Here is a 27,683-nt window from a genome sequence, read left to right on the forward strand (position 1 = left end):
GCGTCCCATATAAAGTGGAGGAAGATGGGCACAGATGTTAGCCCAGGGCCAGTCTTCCTCAGCAAAAAGAGGAGGATTGGCATGGATGTTAGCTCAGGGCTGATCATCTTCACAATAAAAATAAATAAATAGAAAAAGAAAATGTTTTTCTTGAAAAACATTATAAACAACTTCCTGTTTTCTTATTTAGGAAATTATGCAGGTCGAGGAACTACTGGATTGGTTGCCCGTTTTATCCCTTCCCATCTTAATAATAAGTCCTGCAGAGTGACGTCTCTGTGTTACAGTGAAGATGGTCAAGAGATTCTTGTTAGTTACTCTTCAGATTACATATATCTTTTTGACCCAAAAGATGATACAGCACGAGAACTTAAAACTCCTTCTGCAGAAGAGAGGAGAGAAGAGGTAAGTTTACTCACAATCATGTTATTTATTCGATTCAGAAAATATTAATTCAGTGACTCCTTGGGTCTGAAGAGCTTCAAAAAGAGAGTTAATTTCAAGGCATTTACAGTCCAGGGAACAAGGACATGAAACACATGGAAGAACAGTGGCTAATAAATAAATAAGTCTAGAAAACAGTGTTGTGAAATATTTTTAAAGAGAAAATATTTAATAGCAAAATGTTTCACTGTCGATGCATACCAGCAGCTAGAAAGATCAACAGTTCTAACAGTTGTAGAAAAGGCAATTAAAATAATAAAAAATGTGATGTATAAACTTCCAAGAGACTAAACGTTTATGTTCATGCACCAATAGTTTTACCTATTACCATTTACTATTTGTATGTGGACAGCCATCTCCCCCTCTCCCAATTCTGCCTGTCTTTCACAATATGAACTGGAGACATATAACATTATCCCTTGATACATTTTACAAAATACACATGAGAGAGTGAGAAAAAGGTAAGTTAAAGTACACACACACACACACACACACACACGCACACAACCAGAAGGGGAAGGGATTGCTGTCCATGTATGAATAGTAAATGGTAATAGGTAAAACTCCTGTTGGTGCATGAACATAAACATTTAGTCTCTTGGAAGTTTATACATCACATTTTATATGTATAGTATATATTGAATGAAAGCTAGGTGAAAGAATTACTGTCACTAAAATGACTCTAAAATAGTTAACCCATTTTCTTATTTATAAAAGGCAAAAACCAGAAATATATCCTTGAGAGTACACAGCAGTAGAAAAATGCTTGCTTTAATCTGTTAAGCATCTTTCCCCAACATGTTTTTCACTTTGGCTTTTTTATTTTATAATGTCCTATATTTAATCACTCTATTCTTTTGCTTGTAAATGTCTTTTGAAATTAACCATTGCTTATTAATTATCAGTGACTTTTGGATATTGGCCTAACTCCTATTAGTGAACACCTTTTAAAGGTACTAAAGAACAACGATTTTGTGATTCGTATGAGATGCAAAACTAAATTCAGTTCTTATAATTGCAGGTTTAGAGGGCTATAAAATTAGAACAAAATCAGGATCACTTTATAAATATATTTTGGGATTTTAAATGTGGCGGTGCATTTAAGTGAATTAGGAAATTGACGAAGAAGAGAGTATGATGGCTAATGAAAGCTGTTTATGAGTTTATTGGTCTGATTGAAAATATGAAATCTGCTCTGTCATTTTGTTATTGCTGTGTAATTTCCTCTTGAGCTATGTGCTTCAGTAAAGTTACAGTCAGACTTGGTGACTGTTACATAATGAAAGAGTTGGAAATGCAGAAACATTTTAAGTGGGCCAGCTAGCTAGCTTTTATACCATAGAATACTTAGCCAAAAGATGTTTATATAATCAGAGTGAATGAGGCTGAGTCATGAACAGCTGGTTTTTTTCTGATTGTGTTTTTCTCAGTATTCTTTATTAAATTAACTGAATTAAGAAAAATAATTCTGAAAATGGATTAAAATTATAAAAATAAATCATGCTTATTGTAATAAACCAAACAACTCAGAGGTGTATATAGAAGAGAAATTAATAATGTCTCCTTAATCGCACTGTTTTTTCTTTCAGTGTTTTATGCTAAATCCTTGACAGTAGTGTTCAGACAAACTCATCCTAACTCAGAAAATATTTCTTGGATGGGTACCATACACTAAGTCCTATATTAAAGCTTTAGAAATTCAAGGATGATTGTGACAAAGACATGGCCTCTCATTCAGAAACTTACAGGATAGTGGAAATACGGTAGGCCCTCCAAATCCTCCGGGTTCCGTATCAGAGGATTCAATCAACTGTGGATCATGTGCTATTTTTATGATTCATGGTTGGTTGAATCCATGGATGTGGAACCTGCAGATCATGCAGAGCCAACTAAGGGACTTGAGCATCCACGGATTTTGGCGTTCCCTGCAGGTGGCGGGGGAGGAGTTGAGGGACGACTGAATAATTGATTTTGATTGGGAACATAAGAAAAGCTTGAACAGGATTTTAAGGTATGACTAAAAGTTTAATATATGATTTTTTCATATGTTTCCATAATATTTTTATATTTTTTAAATTTGTGGGGGCCTCTCTTTATTTCTCCATATCCTCTAATTCTGTTCCAGTTTTTTCCCTTCTTTATTTAGTATATTCTTTTGTCTTATTCAATTTGTTTTTTACTTGTTTTCCTTTACTTTTGTATTCCTTTTTTCTTTTTATTGTCTTTGCTCTCTTTTCCTTTTCCTCGCATATCTTTTTGACATTTTCCCACCTGCCCCACCCCATTATTGGACTGTTTTGTTGAATCGAATCTCTCATTTTCTCCTGGCCCCATAGTTTGTCCCTAAAATATGTATCCCAAATCTGTAGTACTGCTTCCCATTCTGACTACCACTTCCGCCCCGCTCCAAGGCATCAGCATCTCTTTCCTAGATTATTATGGTATTTCTAACCAGTCTCCCTACTTTCACACCTCCACACCGCCACCCCGTCCTTTAGCTACATAGCAGCCAAAGTGATCTTTTAAAACATGCTACTCTTCTTCTGATCAGCACTCCCATCTCACTCAAAGCAAAGCTGAGGTCCTTACAGTGGCTTCTGGATCTTATATCATCTGGTTCTCTCTCCTTTGTTTACTCTGCTCTAGCCACAAGTACTTACTCAAGCAGGCCTAGCATGCTTCTGCCTTATGGCTTTTATGTTTACTTTCCTGAAATGGTCTTCCCCAGGTATCTGGATTTCTTCTTCCCTTACCTATTGCAGGTCTTTGCCCGTGTCACCTTCTCGGTGAGGCCCTACCTCGCCACCCTATTTAAAATCGCAACCCTTAACTCTCTGGTACTACCTAGCTCCCTTTTCTACTTAATTTTTTTCCATTACACTTATCACTTTCTTTGTATATTTTACTTTTTTATTTCGTGTATTGTTTGTCTGCTTCATTAGTCCATAAGCTCTGTGACATTGGGATTTTTGTATGTTCTGTCCGTTGGTCTTTTCTTAATACCTAGAATAGTGCCTGACATGTACAAGTTGCTCAAAAAAATACTTGTTGAATGACTGCCTGAATGAACACTTTACCATTTTCAGCATTCTTGACTAGGTTGTTTAACATATCTCAGAAAGTGAAACTCAGGACTATTTTTAACTTGAAGATCTTGTTCCGGAAATAGTGCTGAGGTTATAACACCAGTTCTTTGCCTGTATAATATAAAAATTTCTCTGTCTCAACCGTGGATCAGGGCTCTATTCTATTATTCTAAATACAATTCACATACAGGGTGATGCCCTCTCTTTCTGGAAATGATTATTTGTCTGAGATTTTGGGCAGCTGCCACATTAGGCTTCCTCTAATCTTCTCATTATTCCCTGCCACACTTATGGCTTCCTGTGCAGATACTGCTGTTCTCAGTTGCTCTTAGCCATACTTACACATGATATGGAATTTGTGGAATTTCTTTTTCTGTCTCCTTTGCTGAGGATACAGAGATTTTGTTTCCATTCTTCTTGTTGCTGGGTGTAGTTTCCAGGAGAAAACAGAAAATTTACAGCTCTCTGTCACCAAATTTCTATCAACATCTGCTTAATTATGAGAAAAAAAAAATCAATGAATGTTGCGTTAAAAGAAAGAAATAAAAATAAAGGGAGTGACCCACAGAATGGGAGAAAATGTTTGCAAATCATATTTCTGATTTATGATTTAGAATCTGGTATCCAAAATAACTGAAGAGCACTTACAACTCAACAATAAAAAGACAAATATCTTAACTAAAAAATTGGTAAAGGATGTGAACAGACATTTGTCCAAAAAAGATACACAAGTGGCCAATAAGCACATAAAGTGATGCTCAGCATCACTAGTCATCAGGGAAATGCTAATCAAAACCACAGTGAGGTACCACTCACTTCATTAGGTTGGCTGAAATAAAAAAGTCAGTAACAAGTGTTGATGAAGATGTGAGAAATTAGAGGTGTCATACATTGCTGCTAGGAATCTAAAATGGTGCAGTTGCTTTGGAAAATAGTTTGGCAGTTCCTCTAAAGTTAAACATAAACTTACTAAATGATCCAGCAGTTGCACTCCTAGATATATACCTATATGAGTTTATAACACATGCCCCCATAAAAACTTGTACACGGGGCCGGCCCAGTGGTGCAGTGGTTAAGTTTGCATGCTCCACTTTGGTGGGCCAGGGTTTGCGGGTTCAGATCCTGGGTGCGGATCTACACACTGCTCATCAAGCCACGCGAGGGCAGTGTCCCTTCTACAAAATAGAAGAAGAGGGGAACAGATTTTAGCTCAAGGCTAATCTTCCTCAACAAAAAGAGGAAGATTGGCAACGGATGTTATCTCAGGGCCAATCTTCCTCACCAAAAAAAACAACTTTACATATATTCATAGCATTATTCACAATGGCCAAAAAGTAGGAACAACTCAATGTTCATCAACTGATAAACAAAATGTGGTATATCTGAAAAATACAATATTATTGAGCTATAAAAAGAAACGAAATACCGTTACATACTGCAACATGGATGAACCTTGAAAATATTATGCTAAGTGAGAGAAGCCAGACACAAAAGGCCACATGTTATATGGTTCCGTTTATGGGAAATGTCCAGAATAAGCATATCCATAGAGGCAGAAAGTAGATTAGTGGTTGCCAGGAGCTGAGTGGAGGGAGAAGTGGGCGGTGACTGCTGATGGGTATAGGATTTCTTTCTGAGGTGATGAAAATGTTCTAGAGTTAGTGGTAATGGTGCATAGCTTTGTGAATATATACCACTGACTTGTATACTTTCAAAGAGTGAATATTATGGTATGTGAATTATATCTCACTAAAGAATGTTAAAAATGTAAAAGTTAAAAGGAGTGATCAAGAGTGTCAGATGCCATAGATGTCAAATAAAATAAGCTCTGAAAGGTGCCATTTGACCTGGCAATTGATTATTGATCATTTTATCATTGATCGGTGAACTTGGCAGTTGATCATTCATTGATGAGAATGAATTCAGTGGAAAGGTAGGAATATAAGATTGACTACAGTGAATTGAGGAGTGGTGTAGATAAAGATAGAGTGAATACATTCAGCCCTCCATATCCATGGGTTCCACATCCCTGGATTCAACCAGCTGTGGATCAAAAGGCCTGCATAGTTGCATCTCTATTGAATACGTACAAACTTTTTTTGTTGTCGTTATTCCCTGAACAATACAGTATAACAACTAGAATCTACATTGTATTAGGTATTATAAATAAATCTAGAGATGATTTAAAGTATATGGGAGGATGTGCGTAGGTTATATGCAAATCCCACGCCATTTCACATAAGGGACTTGAGCATCTGTGGATTTTGGTATTGGGCTGTCCTGAGGGATGACTGGTATAGACTTTTGTCAAGAAGCTTGACAGTAAGGCTCCAGAAAGCAAGGGAAAGGAGTATAGCTGGATAGAAATATAAAATTGAGGGTTTTTGCCTATTAAAAATAATAAGAATCTTGAGCATATTGTGAGTAGGAACCAAGAGAGAGAGGATATGAATGTAGGTATAGGAAAGAGAAAAATTGGAGCAAGGTGCTTGAAGAGTTGAAGGAATGAAATAAAAAGCACAAATGGAGAGATTAGGCTTAAACAGAATAAGTGATAATCCCCTGAGAAAGATTGGAGGGAATTAAGAACTTGTAGATATAGATAAGTTTGTAGAATGCAGCTGAGGAAATTGATGTCATTTCTACAGGACTGACTTTATTTTCTCTGAAGGAGGAGGAAAAGTTATTAGCCAAGAATGAAGGCAGCAAGGTAGAGTAGAGACCCTGAGGTGAGTAATGAAGGGTTGGAATAGAAGCTGGGGGGAACCGGAGAGTAAATGGATAATAATAATAAAATAATGATAACTCCTATTGTCAGTTAGGTATGTAGGTACTTTAGACTATATTTATTATCGTAATAGAAAACTTAGGTTCAATGTGGTTAAATAACTTTCCTATTGTCAGCTATAAAGTGATACAGGTGGGATTGGAAATCACATGTATGTGATTTCAAAGTTGCATTCAGACTCTTTAGGTTGAAGACATTAAGTATAGACTGTCTACATCAGTGGATATTTATCATCATTATCAGTGCTGTAAAAGACTGAGGAAACATCTTGCATTGTGCATGTTTCTTCAGTGTCTTTCATATTTTGATCCAGCATCTCACTTGCATACTCAATAAAGAAAGTAAAGAGATGGAAAGAATGTATTAGACTTAAAGTGTTCTTTGAGAAAATGAGTTTTCTCCTCATCTTTTAGTTACGACAGCCTCCAGTTAAGCGTTTGAGACTTCGTGGTGATTGGTCAGATACTGGACCCCGAGCAAGGCCTGAGAGCGAACGAGAACGAGATGGTAACTGTACTTTGGCCAGCCTTTTTTCTTTAATATGGTATTTAAAAATTAATATTTTAACTGGTTTCCATTTTTTTCACTACTATATAAGTGATGCTGCAACAAACATCCTTGTACAGATAGCTTAGCTTACTTGTGGAAGTGTATCTTAGGATAATATCCTAAAAGTGGAATGGTTGGGTCGCTGGATAAGTGCATTCTAATTTTGATAGTTATCAAATTACCCTCCAAAAAAGAATGTACTACTTTACATTCCCACTGAAAGTGTATAAGAATGCCCATTGTCCCATAAAACATTGGATATTACTGAACTTTTAATTTTTGCCTTTCTGTTAGATATAAAGAGAAATGAAAACTTTCAGTTTCCAACCCAAGAGTTTTGTAATAGCACATAAAATTTTTTTTCCTTCTGTCAAGTGCCTTTGACAAGCATAAGAAACTACCTTGGGAGCTTTAAGATGCACACTTTAAAATAGAATTAATTGTGTGGGGCTGGCCCCGTGGCTTAGCGGTTAAGTGCACGTGCTCCGCTATTGGTGGCCCGGGTTCGCGTCCGGGCGCGCACCGACGCACCGCTTGTCCGGCCATGCTGAGGCGCCATCCCACATACAGCAACTAGAAGGATGTGCAACTATGACATACAACTATCTACTGGGGCTTTGGGGAGAAAAAGGGAAAAAAAAAAGGAGGATGATTGGCAATAGATGGTAGCTCAGGGCCGGTCTTCCTCAGCAAAAAAGAATTAATCTGTGTGTATTTTAATAAATGGGTCTGTAGCTAAAATCTTATTCTAATGACTTCTGAAATCTTTTAAGATCAAAAGCATATTCCCCAGTATATTATCCTTTGTATTACTTTATAATATATATTTAAATATAGAGTTACATTATATAAAGGCAATAAGGTATAAAATAAGTTCTGTTTTCACAGAAGATTCAGTAAAAGGTTATTTCCATATTAAATTATATGATTGTAGAATAGAATTTTCACAATTTTAATTTGATGTCATACTTAACTTGCAAATGCCCTTAAGAGAAAACTCTCATTTATTTGAAGAGGGGAGGGAAGAGACAAAACATTTTCTGGTTTCAATTGATTTCAAATATTTGGAATTTGCTTACAGTAAATGGTGATGAAAATAAATTCAGTTTAAGGAAATTTAAGTGAGAGGGCAAACTTTTCTTTTAATCTGTTCACCTTACAGTTCGTGAGTCCTTCCTAGCTGTGTACTCTTGAAACTAAAGATGTGGGTTGGAATAGGGGTGGGAGGTGTGGAGGTACCTAAGAATAGACAAAGATGTAGAAGATGAAAGTCCCGTTCTTGAGGAACTCAAAATACAGATGGAGAGTCACTCATGTAAACATTTATTATGAAATGTAATGATAGCTCTAATAGATTTATGTACATTCATATAATTTATTTAGGGAATTTGATTCTTTTTTTTTAATTGCTTTCATTTTAAAGGCCTTCAAACCTAGATTTTTGCATTAATGAAAGATCCTGACTTATTACTAAATTTACTGATAAGACCTGTGTTGTCATAGGAGAACAAAGTCCCAATGTGTCATTGATGCAGAGAATGTCTGACATGTTATCAAGATGGTTTGAAGAAGCAAGTGAAGTTGCACAAAGCAATAGAGGACGAGGAAGATCTCGACCCAGAGGTAATTTTTCTTATTAACTAAGTCATAAGAAAGCTGGCAAAACTGTTTATTGAAGTCATTTTTATTCATATCACCTAATTTTTACCATGTTTTATATCTACAGTAGTCACAAGGTTCTTATTGTATTGTGTGAAGCAGTAGAGGACAAAGAGTATTGGGTATAACTTGTCCCTTCAAGTTTCACTAGATCTAGCTGTTATTTTTTGCTTTTCTCAAAAAAAGTTAAGTCTGATAGTCCCCATTTCAAGTTGTTTTTATATGCGCTCTGAGAGTAGAAACATATAAAACTCTGTAGATAAAGTTTTAGATAATTGAATAATTTCTCCCTTTAGTTACTTATGTACATACATTGGTTATTAATCACCATTTCTGCTATTAGCTGACCTGTTTTCGTATCTTGGTTCACTGCTTTCCAGGTTTGTAGTCTTTGGCAAGTTACTTAACTGTCAGAAATGAGGAGTATGAAAGTTAACTCCTAAATGTTTTAAATCCCAAAATAAAAAATTCTGTTGTTCATCCATAAATGTTATTGTTAACTCCTGTGTATCAATTAACATTTAAAAAAATTCCTTGGACTGTGGATTTGCTTAAGTGTTATTAAATTCGTACTTAAATTTAAACTAAGAAATATTTAAATCATGGTGATGAAAATAAAAAACTTCATATTCTGTGGTAGTTGGATCTTTTAAAACATGAACTTGATTAGTCCATTCCATTTTTCTTTTAATAAAATCTAGATTTGAAGGAAAATCATGGAAATTTTTACGGTTTATTGAGTATTCTTAATTATTCCTTTGCAGATAGCACAAAGCCTAGCACGGCACATAGTAGACACTCAAGCCTTTTTAAATCAGGACTGCATCATGTTAGTTTAGTGGTTAAAACATTACTGCAAAATGAAACAGGAATCAGGAACTTAATCCTTTTCTGGCCTATTTGTAGCTTGATTCTTGCCAGTAAGATTTTTATTAAATATTTTTCCAAGGACATTATGTTATAGAGTGGAAATATATCAATATAAATCCCTTATCCTATTATCCAGCTATTAAATCAGAATCATCACGTTCAAGTTTAAAGGAGTAGACATCATTTATAGGCATCTCACAATCTGTTATTTAGCTTTGTCTTAATGAAGCTACCATATTGAGCATTTTGCTTGAAAGATTATTTTAACAAGAATGTGCTGTAGATAGATTTTTATTCTTCTTGATTAGCCTATTTGCTCAAATGGACCAAACCACCAGTGGGTGCTTTTGATATCCTGAAATTATGTATTTGTGTGTGTGTGTGTGTGTGTGTGTCTGTGTGTGCAAGTGCAAGTGTGCATGTATCCTGAACATATCTCTTTAGAGTAGTTAGTTTTGGAAAGCAGTTAGTATTTGAATTTGTATTATTAACATGTGCTTTTCGAAGGTGGAACGAGTCAGTCAGATGTTTCAGCTCTTCCTACGGTTCCGTCAAGTACTGATTTGGAAGTGGGTGAAACTGCAATGGAAGTAGATACTCCAGCTGAACAGTTTCTTCAGCCTTCTACATCCTCCACAATGTCAGCTCAGGCTCATTCAACATCATCTTCTACAGAAAGCCCTCATTCTACTTCTTTGCTATCTTCTCCAGACAGTGAACAAAGGCAGTCTGTTGAGGCATCTGGACACCATACACATCATCAGTCTGGTGAGGATGTTACTCTTTAAATAGGCTGTGGTTCATCTGATGATTTGTGATAGTGAAAACTTCTTTATGGGCTGTTTTGAAAGATACTAAATCACATCGCCTTGTTCTTGCTGGAATAAATGATTAAAATGACATGTAAGATGTGAACATGTAACTTAAATACAAAATTCGAGTGTGTCTAACTTGCATGAATTTTGACAGGTAGCAGGAATCTTCAATTTACATAAGACAGTTCTTTAAAAAATATAAGTACTAGCAGATAGTGTTTCGATATAAGTTAATGCACTTGACTTAATTTATTTTTATAGACCATTATAGACCAAAATATCTTTCTAGACTTATTTGGTTATAAGTCTGTATTAAAGTGATAGTGAAAATATAGCCCTAATTGTTATTAGTTCCATTGTATTTATATTTTTTGTTATTTTTCCTCAAATCATGAAATACTCTTAATATATTCTGTATGGTGCATTTGATATGATCGCTTGTCAACAACATATAAAATTTACCGAAAGAATAATTTCTCCTATATTTACATAAAAAAGAATTGTTTTAACAAATCCTTGTCTTCTTGGTACTTTATGTTAGTGGAAAAAAATGAACTTCTAAATTCTGTTAAAATACTATTTTCCTCTCAATATTGTAATTCCTCATGTTCAACTTTTTTGCCCGCAACTATGAATGCACAAGTATTTATAACAATAATTTTCAGCAGATATGTCTGTAGTTTACTTGGCATTTTAACTGTATACATGTAGTTATAATGACCAGTAAGACGTTTATTCATGTTTTTCTTTGGGTTCTTCTAAGGAAGCATTTTACTCAACGTATAACCAAAAATATTAGCAACTAGAGATACAGCTGGCAGGCCTAAGCTAAAACCTGTAAATAATTCTTAATAGTTTAACTGCCAAGCTGTCACTTGATTCTTGCTTTCTGGAATCTGACACCAGATCACCAAATATGGGGTATTTTAAATTAAGCACTCTTTCATCAGTATATCCCATTTTCAGTAATTCATTTTCAATCTCTATGGGAATAGAAGCCAGAGTCAATTATGTAACTGTTAACACTTGTGTACAATTTATCTATAATAATAAACTAAAGCTGAGCCATAAAATCAGATTTTCCACACTATTCGACATAGCATTTCAATTTATGGGAAAATAAAGTATTTTGGAGGGTTTGGGGAGTAGGGACAGAAGAAAAAAAAAGTTTGCTTTTCAAAGCAGGCAAAATTTGTAAAAACAAGAATTTTTAAAGTGATAGCATTCTTGGAAATATTCTTAAAGATTTTGATCAGTTATAAATTATCAGGAAAACTTAGCAAGAAGGCTCCCTAGCTCATGTTCATGTTCCACTGAATCTTAACTAATTCCAGTTGTTTCTTAGACACCTTTCTGAGTAAAGTACTTAGTTTGGTGTTTCATTTTTCTTTTTTGTTATAGATATTTAATACATTTTATTTTATTATTTTTGTTTTTGGTGAGGAAGATTAGCCCTGTGCTAACATCTGTTGCCAATCGTCATCATTTTAGTGAGGAAGATTGGCCCTGGGCTAACATCTGTGCCCATCTTCCTCTCCTTTATATGGGAGGCCGCCACAGCATGACTTGATGAGCTGTTCATAGGTCTGCACCTGGGATCTGAACCTGTGAACCCTGGGCTGCCGAAGCGGAGCGCACGAACTTAACCGCTATGCCACTGGGCTGGCCCCAGGAAATATTTTTAACTGGTAGATTATTAAAAGAATTTTGTTAGCTAAACTATGGAAAATAGGAATATTTTCATGTTACCAAGATAGTATTGCTATTGAGGAAAATGACTTGATGTTAGATGCAACTATGGCTGTGATTGTTTTGACAGTAGGCATTTCATTATTTTAGAGTCCATCCAACATTTAACAATAAAGACTTAAGTTTTTTGTTTTGTTTTTTTCCCAATTTTTTATGCACTTTTAAGTCCAGAAAGGTTTGTGGATAGTGGGAATTGTCCATGTAGTAGGTGAGAATATCATCTTAGAGCCAGGATTTCTATTATTGCCATGCATAGAGATAGAGAAAATGAAAAAGTGTGCTTCTTGCCTTGCTGTAGATACCTTTTTATGTAGATGTTAATGCTTTTCCTTCATGTTCCTTGCATTTCCTCTGTCACTTTTGCTGGGGTGAAGGAAAGGAACAATGGGAGTGTGAAAACTTGCCTGGCAAAACTCCATCTCTGATTGAACCTAATTATTTGCCTTTTCTTAGTCTGCAACTGAGTCACCGAATGATAGTGAAGACAAAGTCAGATTACACATTTCAGTGGGTGCTCAACACTGTGTGTCAGAGCAGTCTTTCAAAACTGTTGCTCAGCAACTAGACAAAATATCTGTTTCACACGTTCGTCTCTCTCAGACTTTTAACACTCCCAGCTGATAACCTTCTCTTGTTCACGGTGGGGGAAAAAAAAGCACTTGCTTTTCTACTTTTGAATCTCCCAACTTTCCAGCATCTGTATTCATGTTGTCTCTGATAGAAGCAGACACATTTTGGGAAGAAGTGTGGCTGCTCCTGTCAAAGGCTAGCCAGTGCAGTTCCCATCCCTTTCCAACTTCTCAAGGACTTTACTCCTTCTCCTGCATCATTATTATTGCCTTTTCTATTGAGTTGTTCCTTTTGGCCTTAAACATGCTCTATTATTATCTCCTGTCTTAACCCTCTCTTAATTATTGCACATTCCCCTCCAGCCTTATATCTTTGTTCCTTTTATAATCTGAGTCTTCAAAAGAGTTGCTCACATATACTGTCGCCATTTTCTTACCATCTTTTCTTTATTTATCAACCAACTCCAATCTGCCTTTCAGCCCCCTTTTCCACTGAAACTTTTTGTCAAAGTCACCAGTGACTTTCATTTTGCCAAATTTAAAGTATACTTTTGTGTTAGTGTCTTACTAGATTTTTTAACCCAGTTGCATTTGACATAGTCTGTCATTCCTTTCTTGTGAAACTTTTTCTTTTCTTGGCATCTGTGACACCACTTTTCCTATTTACTCTTGTTAGCAACTCTGGCTGGTTTTGAGTAACCATTGTTGGTTTTTCTTGTTCTATTTACTTCTGAATATTTTAGTAGAACCCCTTAATCTATGCTCTCTTCTACATACACCCTATCCCTGGGTGATTGCGTCAATTTCTATAGCTTTTAATATCTCCTCTAAGTTGATGATTCCCAAATGTGTGTCAACAATGTGATCTTCTACCCTGAGATACAGACTCCTATGTCCAACTGCTTATTTGACACTTCCTTTTGGTTATCTTTGGACATCTTAAGTGTAATGTATGCAAACTAAAACTTAATTTAGCCTCCTACACTTCCTGTCCCCTAATCTCTTCCATCTTGGTCATTTTATATCTTAGTAAATTATAATACCACCAGCCCATTTGCTTATTTTAACAGCCTGTGAATTACTTTTTATTCCTCGCTTTCCTTTGTGTCCCATGCCCAATCCATCAGCAAGGCCTGTTGGTTCTGTATCTAAAATATATTCTACTTCTTTCCATCTCACAATCATTTCTTGTCTACTAGTTGATCTCCCTACATCTACTCTTGTTCCCTTATAATTTATTCTCCATGCAGCAACCAGGAGGAGTATTTTAAAATTTAAATCAGAGGATATAACTTTGCTGTTTAAAACCCTCAAAGACTTCTAATTGCATTTAGAAATACAACTACAAAAGAAGAAAAATCAAACTCCTTACTCTGGGCCTATATAAGAACCTACATGGCCTGGCCCTTGCCTACCTTTTTAGCCTCATTTCATACCACTTCCTCAGTCCCTAGAGATCATTACGCTCTAGCTAGCTGTACTGGTTTCTTTTCACTTCCTTGAATGTGCCAATTCTCTTCTGCCTCTTTCCGATTCTGAGTCTTTGTACTTACTGTTCTCTGTACTTGAGAAGCTCTTTCCCCTGGCTTATTATATAGCCAACTCCTTTTTCTTGGGTCTCAGCTCAGACGTCACTCAGGGGAGGTCTTTCATAACTACCCTAGCTAGATTCATCTTCCTTTCTTACCTTCCTTAAAATTTTATTCTGTTATATAGCCCTGTTTATTTCCTGAAAGGCACTTATAAAAATTTGTAATCATTTTCGATTTATTTGTTTATGACTTATTTTCTCTTACTAGAATATGCTCTCATAAAGACAGAGACATTATCTATCTTGTTCTGCATAAGCCTCTTTTTTCTTTCAACTATAGTCCCTCTCTAAAGAGACTGTAAGACCGTGTGTTAGCTTTAAGCGAGTGTAAGCCATGTAGGTTATATTTAGATGTATGTTAGTCTTTATAGTTTCAGCCACTCTTCCTTTATTCTGGATGTTTCAGATAGGCTTCCAGAATTTGATGATATCTAAGGGAGATGCTGTGATTGGATGTGTCCAGTCATTTATTGGTTTTGATCCATTGTTTGCCCTTAGCTATCCAGACCACTTAAGACTGAGTAGATATTTTTTCTTTGTTCCCAAAATACTTTAAGGTAAATTACAGAAATACTTTTTAAAAATTATATTTACAAATGATGAAACTAGGGCAAACAGAAATATGAGTAGAAAAAAATAAAATGAAGCCACGAGTGAGGTGAACATACAAAATGCATTACCTGAAGAATAGTGTATCTAACGGGTGCCGCAGAGTTGGCTTTGGGTTTTGTAGCTGAATTAGGAGGATGAATATACTCAAGTGGAATTTGAAATCAGTTGGTAGATTGTTTTTTGACTTCTTCACCCTTTGTATTCCTGAATTTTAATTCACATAGTCAAACCATTTGAAACCATATTTTATGTATACATAACTTAGAATTTAATCACACATTTTGATTCTTATACTTGGTCTTTTCTTGAATATACAAAAGACTGTGCTTTTTAAAATGTGATAATAAGATTATTTATTTAAAAACCAGGAAGGTATGACTATGAGTTGAAACTATATAGATTAAAATGAAATCTTCTTAATTTTACTTATAAAACATATTTCAAAGTAACTACAATATTTTCTTCTTTTCTCAGTAATGCCTGTCAGACATCACTTTTAGTTGTTTCATAAACTAAGCCTGGAAATGTCTTCATTTCGTTTGTTCTTTGTAATTTTTTCCCATGGTAAGGAGCTTCTTATAATGAGAGAGTATTAAATGAGGCATTCATTCCAGCAGGTGATAGTTTAATTTTTTCCTTTGGTTTCATTTTAATCTAAATAAAAGAATATATTAGAGAAGGTGGTTTCCTTGGGTTGGCTGGGGATATCAGTACATACAAAATTAAGTTTTGGGTGCTCACCTTGACAAGTGAGTCACCTAAAGGATCCATGTGTTTATAATTAAATAGACCACTCAGACCATGACAATTTAGGTTTTTTTTAATGATATATAATATGGTTTGTGTGTGGATTTCTGCTTATTTAAAAATTACTGTTTCTGCTCAGATTTACAAATCTTAGGTCTATTCAGATCTTTATAGCTAAATTGAGCTCTGTAGAAAAATGGCTGGGGAAGTAAGGACTCTGTTGTACAGCATATCAAAGCAAACCTTTCAAAGCCCAAATACCCAGATTACAGTTTCCTTAAAGGGGATCAGGGTCTGGTCAGACTAGGTATAGGCAATTTATAGATTAGAAACAAGTGGAAATATTGGGTTAATGGCCACTTTGCGGAAACTCAAGAAGAGACCAGAGGAGCTTAGAAGTCAGTAAAAGACTGACCAGTTCTAGGAGAAAAAATGCACAAGGATCACCTGGCCACGAAACAGGTTGGGAGTAGAGGACAGACTGATGGCAGGCAGATAAAGTACCAGCGAATTAGTTACGAAAATACTGCAGAATTCCAGGATAAAAGACTCTGTGTTTTGGAGAGGCAGGACATGAGGTTAGAACCAAGTGGACCTTTGTTGAGTCAACCGTAGTTTATTGTTCTCCTCTCTCAGTGGGAATTAAGTCATTAGGGAGACTAGTCTGGAGTCTTTCAAAGAAAGCACGAAGAATTGGGTTAGCAGTTTCAGGAGATGGAAGTACAAATTTCCCATTATCAGTTCCTGACACATTGTTGAGGGTTTTTTGGTGGTGGTTTTTAAAATTCAACACGAAGGTATTCATTGTATTCGCTTTTCATTTTGACATATGTTAACAAAACCTAATTCTCCAAGCATTTATTCACATAATAAATTATATGTGTCTGTGTATACATTTTTAAAAAGATGTAATGTATATGTATCTTACCTGCCTTTAATATTCCAAACTGCTAGCAGAACTATTTGTTTAGTCTAGTATGTCTGGTTGGAATTTTTATTCAATATTTGTCTTTCCTAGTTAGCTGTGTGGTGACTTCTTTTCCTAGCTTCATTTTTTTTTAACCCAAGGGAAAAAAGGCTATATACAACCAGCCTCAAAAGTAACCAAACAAATTCTTCTTTAAAGAGCACTGGAAGCATTGAATAAATGGTTCATGACATTATTATAACTAAACCTTGATTTTCCAAAGTTATAGAGCATCACTGCTTGCACTTGGAGCCTGCTGTTTATTTGCTACATCACATAGTGGGTCTAGGTTGGAGACTAGTATATCCCCATAAAACATTTGGCAGTGCCAGAGAGAGGGTTTGAAACAACAATGAAGTTGGGTGAATTTTTTGTGATTTTTCTGTTTTCTTAGCAAAATTTGACATATATGTAATCTCTCTCTCTTTGGTAATTTTCTTTTGAAGTATAAAATGACAAACTTTATGGCTGCATAATAATTCTTTATTTTGTATTGGTAAAAGCATTACTATTATGCTGACACCAAATAAAGTATATTTATGCACCTAAAAAGAGGGCACTATGCCATTGAGTATCACAATTTATTTGTCAATGAATACTATTCTACTTGGTATTGGAGCATTTTCTAGGAAGAACTAGCAATGAGAAACTATGATGATACTTGAATTGTTTATTAAATCTTAACTGCCAATTGGCTAATTGAATAAAATTCTTTATAAATAGAGGATATGTTAACAAGAGGTTAGTATCTCTGGCATGATTGATTCCTGAAACAATAAGCCGAATTTTGCGCCCTTATAATTTATGTACAAGAGAGTGAAAGGTATGCCTTATAATTTATGTACAGGAGACTGAAAGTTATTTGGTAGTTTGTGTAATTTGCTGCCAGAGTCACTGAGAGAAATTGTTTGCTCCCACCATCAAATCTACAGCTATCAAATCTCTACCCATATACTCTGCTTCCCTTTTGGTTATAGTGGATGTAGTTTTTATGTACCTATCTAAAACCAGTTCCTCCCTCTTATCCACTGCGGCTCATCTCCTTTGGTCTACTCAAAGACATCATTTCTGCATTTGCCCACTTCTTTTCATGCATCTTCTTTCTTCCTCCTCCTAATTGAACATTGTCCATCAGCATACCAACATATGTATTATCTCCCAAACTAAAATAAACAAACCTCCCGTGACTCTTTATTCCCCCACCAACAATCATCCAATTTCTCTGTCCCCCATTAGCAGCAAGACTTCTGGAAAGAGTACATATATATGTATATATATGCTTTGTGTCTCTACTTCATTACCTGTCCTTTCTCTTGAACCTGTTCCAGTCAGGTTTTGGCCCCTGTGATTTCCCTGAAACAGCTCTTACCAAGGTCGTTAATGACTTCCAAGGTGCAAAATTCAGTGGTTAGTTCTCAGTCAGTGTCTTTTTCATTATATCAGCAGCATTTGACACAACTACTTACTCTGTCCTTCTTGACACACTTTCATCACTTAGCCTATAGAACTCTGCTTAGTCAGTTCTCCAGCCTCCTCACTGGCTTCTCCTTACTCTTTCTAGAAATTTTCCTTCCTCTTAAACATTGGAGTGTCCCAGAGTTCAGTTCTTAGACTTCTTTATCATCACTTATTTTCTGGGTGGCATAAAGTAGCATCACCAGTGACATCCAAATTTACTGGTGAAGGTTATCTTCAGTCTTTACTCGTTTTTTCCACTTGGATAACTGTTAGTTCTTTTCTTCCCTCTGATACTGCTTGCTCCCCATCCATTCTTCTCCATCACAATAAATGGCAACTATTTTTCCTGCTACCTAGGCCGAAAACTTTGGGAACACTCTACATCCAAACTATCAGCAAATTCTTCTGCCTTTACCTATGATACGTATGCCACAGCCAGATACACTTCCCCCTCTGAGCATTTGTGCTTGCTTTTCCCTCCATCTGGAACACTTCCTCCAGACATCCACGTGGTTTACTCCTTCATGTCCTTGAGGTCTTTGTTCAAAAATCGTCTTATGAGAGAAGCCTTCCTAATGACCAGACATAAAACAACAGCCCCTCCGCACTATCTCTATCTCCCTTACCTTACCCTGCCCACTTTACTTCATAGCAGTTATCCCTACTTGACACATACAAACACATACATGTATATTACGTATATGCGTGTTCACTAATGTCTGTTTTCCCCTCAGAACATAAACTCCACACAAATAGAGCCTATGTTGATCAATGTTTTATTTATCCCCAGAGCCTAAAACAATGCCTCATACATAGTAGGCACTCAGTAAATATCTCTGCAGAATTTCATGTTGTATTTCTACTTTTTATCTATGACCACTGCTTCAGATAAAGTTTAAGAAAATCTTAAAGATTATGTAAGTATTTTTGAGCTTAAAGAAAAAGTAAATGACAATTCTTACATAAAAAGAAACATTTTAGCTGAAAAATATGTAACTTTCATTTTTTAAAGAGCTCTCCACTAATAAATTCCAAGAATTGTTTCTAAATGCATAACTTTCTCATAATTTTAATTGAATTTTATTTATTATTTGAGGGAAATTAGTGAAGTAATGTTTGTGTATAGATTAGATGAGATGACTGATATGTTTCAATTTTTCTTTTCTTAGTCATTTTGTTGTAAAGAGATGAAATTAGTAAGGAAAGGAATGTTCATTTTAAGATGTTTTGCGTATGGAAAACTTTATTTTCATTCTGTTTACTTACTTAAATATTCTTAGAGAACCATATGTGTCTAATTCATCATAGTTAAAACAGAAGCATTTGGGTGTGTAAGTGTGTGTAGTTTATCTCATAATTTAATGATCAGTAATTTCTTTTTTATGAGTAAATTGTTTTTAGTATTCCTCTGAGACGCGTTTTATTTATATCCTTCTCTCTTTAATGTATAATCAAATTCTTACTATTTTCTATTTTATTACTGTCTTTTCACCTTTCTTTTCTTATCTATGTCAGAATTTTTAAGGGGGCCTGAGATAGCTTTGCTCCGTAAGCGCCTGCAACAACTGAGGCTTAAGAAGGCTGAGCAGCAGAGGCAGCAAGAGCTCGCTGCACGTGCCAAACAACAGCCTTCCACTTCTGATCAGTCTTCTCATGAGGGCTCTTCACAGGACCCTCATGCTTCAGGTTATTAATGTCAAGTGTCCTTAAGTAGCTGGTAGAGTTGGTTTTTTTAACACTGCCACTTTGTAATAAGATGCTTCCCCTTTCCCCTTCAAAAGGAGAGCTGATGTGCTTGCAGCTTATCCCTCCCTTTCTTGCATATGGTGATAGTCATCACCACATGGCTAGAGGGACATATTGACAGCAGCATTTGGCAGAGAGATGAATATAAAATAGTCCATTATTTTATTCGTAATATATTTGGAGCAGGGCAAATATTTCTTTTATACCTAATGAACTACTTCCTAATAACCTAGTGAATTTAGAGCCTGCATTGATATTTCTATTGGAATTTCTTATATGCTGAAATGATATCTGTGCTTATGGCTCCTAGCTCTTCTTCATGTCTTTGCTTTGAAGTTTAACCAGTATCCCTATTCCCATATAAACCTAGTAATGCTAGAGTTTAGAATTATAGTATTGTTTGGCCATAACTAGCATGCAAACTCCATCATCCCTTTCTGTAATTATTTGAAATTTTTCAATATTTGCTTACTTATTCCTTCTACACATAATGAACTTTCTGATATGTAGGCCAGCAAAAGGACTCCACACTCTCAAGTTCCCACTCTTAGGCTATAAAACTTTGATACGACAGAAATAATCTATGCCACTCTCTTTTTCATTGAGTATTTTAATGGCCCAGTTCTTTTATGGCTAGAAAGCTGATGATGCTTAATAAACATTTGTTAAAAGAATTAATGAAAGATATAGTGTAAAATAATTTTTCAACTTAATTCTTTCAAGATGGATAATAAATAACCTATATCCTATACTATAGGTAACTATAGTAGGTGCGATAAATTTTTAAGAACTAAAGTGTGTCTGGGTTCTCATACTAATGAGATTATAAAGCTTTGATATACTTTTTTTTTGCCACCCTAAGGAGTGATGAGTTTGGGCATTAATTACTTTGAAAACTCTAATTTAATTATTTGGAATTAATTTGTATATTGGTAGAACTGGACAACCTCCACTTTATAAATATCTGTTCCACTAACAGTGGAAACAAAAGCACATTATATAATACCGTAGTGAAATGAAATAGATTTAAATAACTGTGATATAGGTGTGATATTTGGAACAAATTTGGACCTGATTTTTAATTCAATGTTATATTAATAGAGGGAATATCAATCAAGCAAAGATGTCTCTGACTTTTTTTTTACATAGAGAAATCTTTTCCAATAAAAACTAACAATAAGAAAGTTTGGTTAAATTACAGTGATGACATTTAATGACATTTTGCTATGATTTTTCATAATATTTCAAAATATTTCAAAAGTAAAAAATATGCAATATAAAAACCAATAAGATAAAATGTACCTACATATCTAAATATTTTTAAAATACTGAAATTTAGCAAGTAACAAACCAAGTATTAAAATGAATTTGAGTGTAAAATAAAACTGTCTATATTAACAGGAAAGAAATGTACATTGTGGACATTAGAAAAGTATTTTGAGACTCAGCCTTTCATATTCAATTCACCAATTTGAATTGAAGCAGGTTTTTTTTTAGAATCAGAAAGCTTTAGGGTGATTATATCGTCTCTGTGAAATAAGATGCTTTTTTCTCAACTCTCAGTATCATTCTTGTTAAATAATATCTAGTTTAGTAACCAATCTGTTTGTGGTAATCTTTAAAAAGCTAAAGTTGAGTAGAAATCTTGCCGGTTTTGAAATTGAGAAACATGTTATCTTTACTTTGTTGTTAAACAACGTATTGGGTTCCTGAGGCTATCCACGTGGACCAATATTAGAGGCCTTTAGTGCTATTACTCAATGTATATTGCTCCCTTCACCTGCAAGGTGAAGTACTTCATCTGTATCATACGCTTTTAACATGATGTTCATATGAGACCTTAATAAGTCTAACCTGAAACATGCCTTGGGTTCATTTGATAGTGCTACTTTTATTTTATTCTGTCCTCAAATGTCACAGGAACACTGGTAATTAGAAGCTTTAAGAACAGATAAATAATGTGGTGTTGGGTTGTTACAAAGGGCAACTAATAAAATCTGTATACTTTGTCCATTTAGCAGATTTTGGATATGAGGAAAAATGCAAAATTCTTCATTTCAGAACACACAAATTATTAAAATACAGAATAGGAATTAAATTTATGAAATTCAACAGGGAGATATGTTTTATTTGAATAACAATTTAAAAATTTTCTTATACTTAATCATTAAATACAATTTTGTGTGTATGTATTATGGACATTAATTGATCCATTCTCTCATGCTAGATGTTACTGCTAAAATCACCTGTCAGAATAGAAAGCACCAAAATTAACGTTCTAGATTTTAATTTATTAACAGTAGAAGAATGTGCAATTCTTATATATAAAAAACACATTTTCCCATTATACCTTGATATCTTTAGAGTATTAACAATGGATGATAATGTCAATAAATGATATTTCTATTGTCTTCTCACCTATTTAAGTCTTTTAGGTATAAGATATGCAAAGGAGATATTAATGTGATTAGAAACCAAGAAATTGAACAAGTATAGAATTTCTGAATTATTACATTGTCTAGTAAACATTTTATTCTCTTTTTAAAATATGACTCATGAGAATCTTTTGTGAAAGGCTAACTGTAAGATGAATCTACAATACCTAATTTCTGTAGGAAAGTGGGATCAAACCATCCAGCTGTTTTATAGAAATAATCTGTGTTTTAATGAGATCAGTTGGGAAGGGGGACCCAATGCTAGTTCACGATAATCCCAGATAGAATGTATTTATTTAAGTTGTCAATATTTCTTGGCAATTGAAGACTAAGACATCACTCCAAGGCATCACATGGTATCACCTGCAGTTTCAAGTTGCTGTTTAAAATGAGCTATATAAGATAGATGTTAAAAGATGTTTAAACAGTGGTTTTCCTTTTTTTTTTTCTTTTCAGCTGTGAATTCTTCTCATGTGGAAGTTCTAATATAAAATATATAAAAGTGACACTATTGTGATTTAAACAGAGATCAGGAATGATGACCCACTTGCTTGCCCCTCTTGCCACCCAGTGATGCCTCTGCTCCCCAAAGCACAGTTTGAAAACCAATGTTCTATAAGAATTTTTACACCTATAAATGATAATACTTCATAGCTAATTTCCAAAAATTTCATTTTTCAAAGTCAAAATATATTACTTTAAAATATTTTTACTTAGTTTAGTTTAAAAAAACTGCGTTTTTTTCTTGGCTTCTAAGAAATACATTATAACTCATTTCTAGCCTTTCAGTGATGTTTTTCTTGAATCATAAGGAGATGAATTTGCCTCTATGAGATTACTGCCTGGGTATTAGACTGGCTGACTTCTTGTCCCTGGCCCTATGACTAGATGACCTTGGGCAGGTCATTTGGCTGCTTTATGCCTCAGTTTCTCAGTTATTATTTAGATAGTGTGGCCTGCCATAATTTATAGAGATGGCATGAGGATGCCGTTGACAATACTATATTTTATTAATAAAGTTTTTATACTCCTAAGTAGAGCTGTACACATAATGTACTGCCTTAATTATAGTATCTTTCTCTTACTACCTCAAAATATCTTCATATTATGGCCATATAAGGTAGATAGCATTCAGGGTTTTGAATGAGCTATATGTATGTTTATCAGATGAATGCCATAAACAGCTATGGTGGAGGCATTCAGCATATGGCTGATTTTAAACCCAACTCTTTTTTTCCATTTCAGGTCCCCCAAAGTCATGGGTTGCTGGCTCCTGCTCAGAGTGACAACACCCTGTGGAGTCTGCTGGTACTGGCCTGACCACCACAGAGCCCCACTGGAGCATGGAGCCAGCTTAGAGAGGGTCAGGTAGGAACTGTTTTTTCACTTTATGGCACGGTTTTGCCAATTGGAAAAGAAAAAAGTAATTTTTATACACCAAAAGGGTATAAAACATTCGTGATTATTTTTGAAAAAGGGCTTTTCAAAACTGAGCCATATTGGAAAAAATCAGCACTTACCCAATCCTATGCAAGCAGGCTCTATACAATATCCGATTCCCCAGTGTCCTTGATGACAGTCACATGTACTACTTCTCAAGTGGATGCCTTTAATCCATGTTTTTATTGTTTATAAGCATTTAGTAAATCAGATATCACGTTGATCTAGTTCTGCAAGCACTCCTTAACTACCTTGAATGACAAAGTCCTGAGCAAAACAGTGATGAGTCTCTTGCAAGTTTAAACGTGAGAATATGCTCGATATTTTTCAAAACAGCTTCCTATCGTTATTTTTCATTCAATACCATGTTTCTGAAAAACAGGAAAGTAACAATAACGTTAAATGACCCTTTCCTATTGCTACCTAAGTACTTTACGTGGATTATGTCATGATATCTTCACAAGAACAGGATGTGGTTGATATTGTGATTATCCCCACTTTACAGGTGGAGAAACTGAGACTTAGAGACGTTAAATAACTTGCCCACGGTTATAGTGTTACTGAGTAGAAAAGCCACATTTGAACCCAGGGAGTCTGGCTGAAGAGTCCTTGTTATTTACCCATTAGACTATAGTTCTTTATTTTTTTCTACAGTTGAGAAGCTTCTGATGTCAAGGGGTAAAGGATTTTCTCAAGACCAAAATGCACATTTTTTGGAAGTACACAGTAATTGGCCATGAAACACCTTGAGCTTACCACTGAATGAGCTTTTGCCTAAAGTTTATCTCTACCTTAAAAATAATATTAATAATTCTAGACACTTCCAATAAGCTGACCAACCATATTGCATTTTATAATAAGTTATCATTGGACCATGTGGTCAGATTTTTATTCTGTAATGGTGCTTTCTGGAAAATATTTCACAGAGATGGAGTGGAGTATGCAAACAACTGAAGCAATCGACATTGAACTAATGATTGTATTTTTTTTTTAATATTAGCTATTCAGGTAGTTACAGTGTTAATATTTGGAAATATTTCTGTAAGTTAGAAGTTATGAGTATTGTATTTATGAATATCTAGTGATATAAAAGCATGTCACTTCAAATGTTTATGTGACGGGAAAATAATACTTCCAAAAATAGTTGCATGGTACCCAAGATTAAAAATAGAATAGAGGCAATGATTAAGGAGGATTCCTTCTTAAAGATTGGTCTTCAAGATGGGAGGAACAACAGATAAGTCCCAAGATGTACACAATATCCATGACAGACTATAAAACCAAAAAGGATACCCTTTTGGTTTAATACTTTCTTTCTGTCCTAACATAAACTTCATTAATATTTTAAATCCTTCAAGGGTTTGAAAATACACAATTTTGTTGAGATGACCGCATTCTAGATCCTGTATCAATCTGTTTTTTTAGAGACTTACTCCTTCCTAAATTTTATTTAAAAAATAAGATGCACCATTATTTCATAAAATTTGTACATTCCATAATATTTATGGAAAAATCAAATAATTGGTAAAAGATCGCTTGGAGAGTTGACAGTTTTCTGAGGGCTCTTAATTATTAAATGAGAGCATAATGAAATGTATAACAAATCTAACTCCAAAAATATTTCGTAAAAAACTTTCTAGGAGGATTTTCCAATATTTATTTCATGATGACTCACATTTTTGTTATTTTCTTTACTTTAAAGAATATAATTTCATTTTTCGCTAAAGACCAACTTATCCGTTCTTCAAAAACAACGTAGATAGGAATGTTGTGTCTAACTCTGAAACGGATAGATGAGAAGTTTTAAAACGGAAAGGGAAGCGTGGATAGATTAGGGAACTGATTGAAATACTGTCATTCCTGCTTTCTTTGTTTCATAGTACAGATTTGTTGAACTGAATGTTCTGGTGAAGAAGTGATAAGAAAGGATAAGTAAAAGGTATTACTTAAATGATCATGCTTTATCAAAATCTAGTAATACAAAAATCTGTGAGCAAACTGTTTATATCAGAAGGTAGACAATTTAAAGTAGATACAAGTGGTCCCAGTAGCAGAATTCAGACTTTTAAATGTACAAATGGAGGTAATCAAGTAATAAATTACTGAGACTCAAAGGTATATTAGAAAACTTCTATTTACTATTGAGTTAAGAACCTACTTAACTCAAAATATCTGCTTTCGGGAGAATAAAGTGCTATTATGAGTAGAAACCGGTGATCAGGCAAAAGTGCAAGGTTTCTGTTTGATTAGCAACATTTGCTAAGAATTAAAGCATAGGATTTTAGAAACTAGGGGAGAGCTATTCTTCTATTCTTACATTTAGGGGAGAGCTATGCTTATTATCCACGTTTTCCCTTTTCCTGTAGCCCCACTGGAACACTGGAACCCAAGCCATGAATAGTAGCCACCTCTTTCTATTCCCCAGTGCCTTGCTTAGGTTACTAGGTCCCTGGGATGACCAGGAAAAAAGGAGAAGCTTCGGCCTAAAAATGGTGTGACTTGTCCTATGTCACATCGCTAATTATTGTCAAAAGTAGGGTTAGAATAAAAAATTACTAACTTGAGACCAGCATTCTTTCCATTTTATCATGCTGTTTATGACAGTGTTTTTCAAACAATAGAACCCATTTATAAAACAAATTCTTTCATAGAAACTCACTGTATCAAAAGGATAAAAGTAAAATGTTCTCTTTGGAGCCAAGGTGGAAAGCATTAAGCCCAGACCATTAAGTCTGCTCTTTGCCTCTCTTTTCCTTTTCCCACCAGGCACCTAAAGAAACCTAACCTTCACGGAGTATAGTTTTAATATGCACAAAATACTATAGAGTTTTTAGAGTTATCTGTGTTTCTGCAATGATAATTACTTTATTGAATATTTCTCTTATAAACCATTTCTTTATATCTAACATCTTCACCTGAGCTCGTTTTTCAGCTCAAGGTACGACAAACAACATCTTGCAAAGTATAGTGAGCATCTTGTTTCATGCTTTGAATTCTCCAATCCAGAATGAATGCCATCTTAAGGAGCTGGAGAGGGGATTTGAGAAGGGGAAGAGTCTTCTATTTAGTGAAGGAGATACTCTATTTTTATTTTATCTGTCTTGCACCTTGTGCCTGTGCTAAATGAATTTGATAAAAGATATATGCATGGAAGTAGAAGTATTTTCTCAACTTGTTCTCAAAGTTGCTAAATGCTTGCCTGGAATAACATATCTTAAGCACATGGCCCTGCTTACTCACTGCTTGGGCAATACACCACAGTACTTGCTTCTATTCCCCACCCTTATACATTTGTTTCTTAAGCTTAGAGATGATCATTACATTGCTGTGCAGTTTTCTGCTGCTTACTTTTAAGTTGAAATCTCATTTTTGTTTCAGATTCTCCTTCTTCTGTGGTTAACAAACAGCTTGGATCCATGTCACTTGACGAGCAACAGGGTGCGTGCAACAGGAGATGCGCTATGCCCATCCATCCATAGTTTTATTGCAATGCATAAACCAAGCTTTCTCTCACTTTTTCATAGCATTTCATTTTGATCTAATAGTCAATATTTTGTGGGCTAAATTACCATAGGTGGTAATGTGCACAAAGGTCCTTCTTGGCCTATACAAATTATTTTCTGTGTAAGCTGTTAATTTCTACGTTTGGCCCTTTATGTCAACTTTGAATTCTCTTCCTATAACAATATTGTAATGGATATAAGCTATATCCATTTTTTTATTCTAGGTATCTATCATAAAATTGTGTAGAACTGTGGATGTGAGGTTACCATCTTACCTAGTGGCTAATTTAGAAAAGGTTATTTAGACATAGTAATATTCTATATTACTAAGTTGGTATAGTAATGATACTTGGTTTTATGGCTCACTTATCCTGTGGTCAAACTCCTGATAGCTTTAACTATAAGGAATACAATTATGAACCCGGAGATAAGCTCCAAAGCCATCAGTCGGAATACAAAATAGCTTTCACTTCCACTTGCACTTTTGAAGTAGGAGAGGTATACAGTCAACCTCAAAACCTTGAGCAGAGCCTGATGAAATAGACAGATTACTTATTCATCAAGCTTTTTTACTAGCAGATCAAATATAGCACAGAGAGGGTTTGGTAGAGGAAGACATTCTGACAACAAGAAGGGGCAGCTGAAAAGAAGGATG

The 27,683-nt window shown here is 34.9% G+C and overlaps 1 protein-coding gene across 8 annotated transcripts in view; it reads left to right on the plus strand.

Moving 5' to 3' along the window:
• The window catches only part of DCAF6 (DDB1 and CUL4 associated factor 6), a 136,116-nt gene that overhangs the window by 58,423 nt on the left and 50,010 nt on the right, over positions 1-27,683 (plus strand). For 4 of the 8 annotated variants that reach the window (XM_087437604.1, XM_087437586.1, XM_087437581.1 and 1 more), the window contains 5 exons: positions 191-405; positions 6,732-6,825; positions 8,371-8,490; positions 9,904-10,164; positions 26,904-26,963. In XM_087437604.1, the coding sequence (XP_087293730.1) occupies positions 191-405; positions 6,732-6,825; positions 8,371-8,490; positions 9,904-10,164; positions 26,904-26,963 (750 nt within the window). Of the gene's footprint in view, positions 1-190; positions 406-6,731; positions 6,826-8,370; positions 8,491-9,903; positions 10,165-19,419; positions 19,591-26,903; positions 26,964-27,683 lie in introns of all 8 variants that reach the window. The other 4 variants (XM_087437618.1, XM_087437594.1, XM_087437599.1 and 1 more) reach the window with 4 other exon arrangements.

The sequence above is a fragment of the Ceratotherium simum genome, chromosome 2 (genome assembly GCF_057802395.1).
Source record: "Ceratotherium simum simum isolate JZ-2026a chromosome 2, ASM5780239v1, whole genome shotgun sequence".
In the NCBI taxonomy this organism is placed as follows: domain Eukaryota; kingdom Metazoa; phylum Chordata; class Mammalia; order Perissodactyla; family Rhinocerotidae; genus Ceratotherium; species Ceratotherium simum.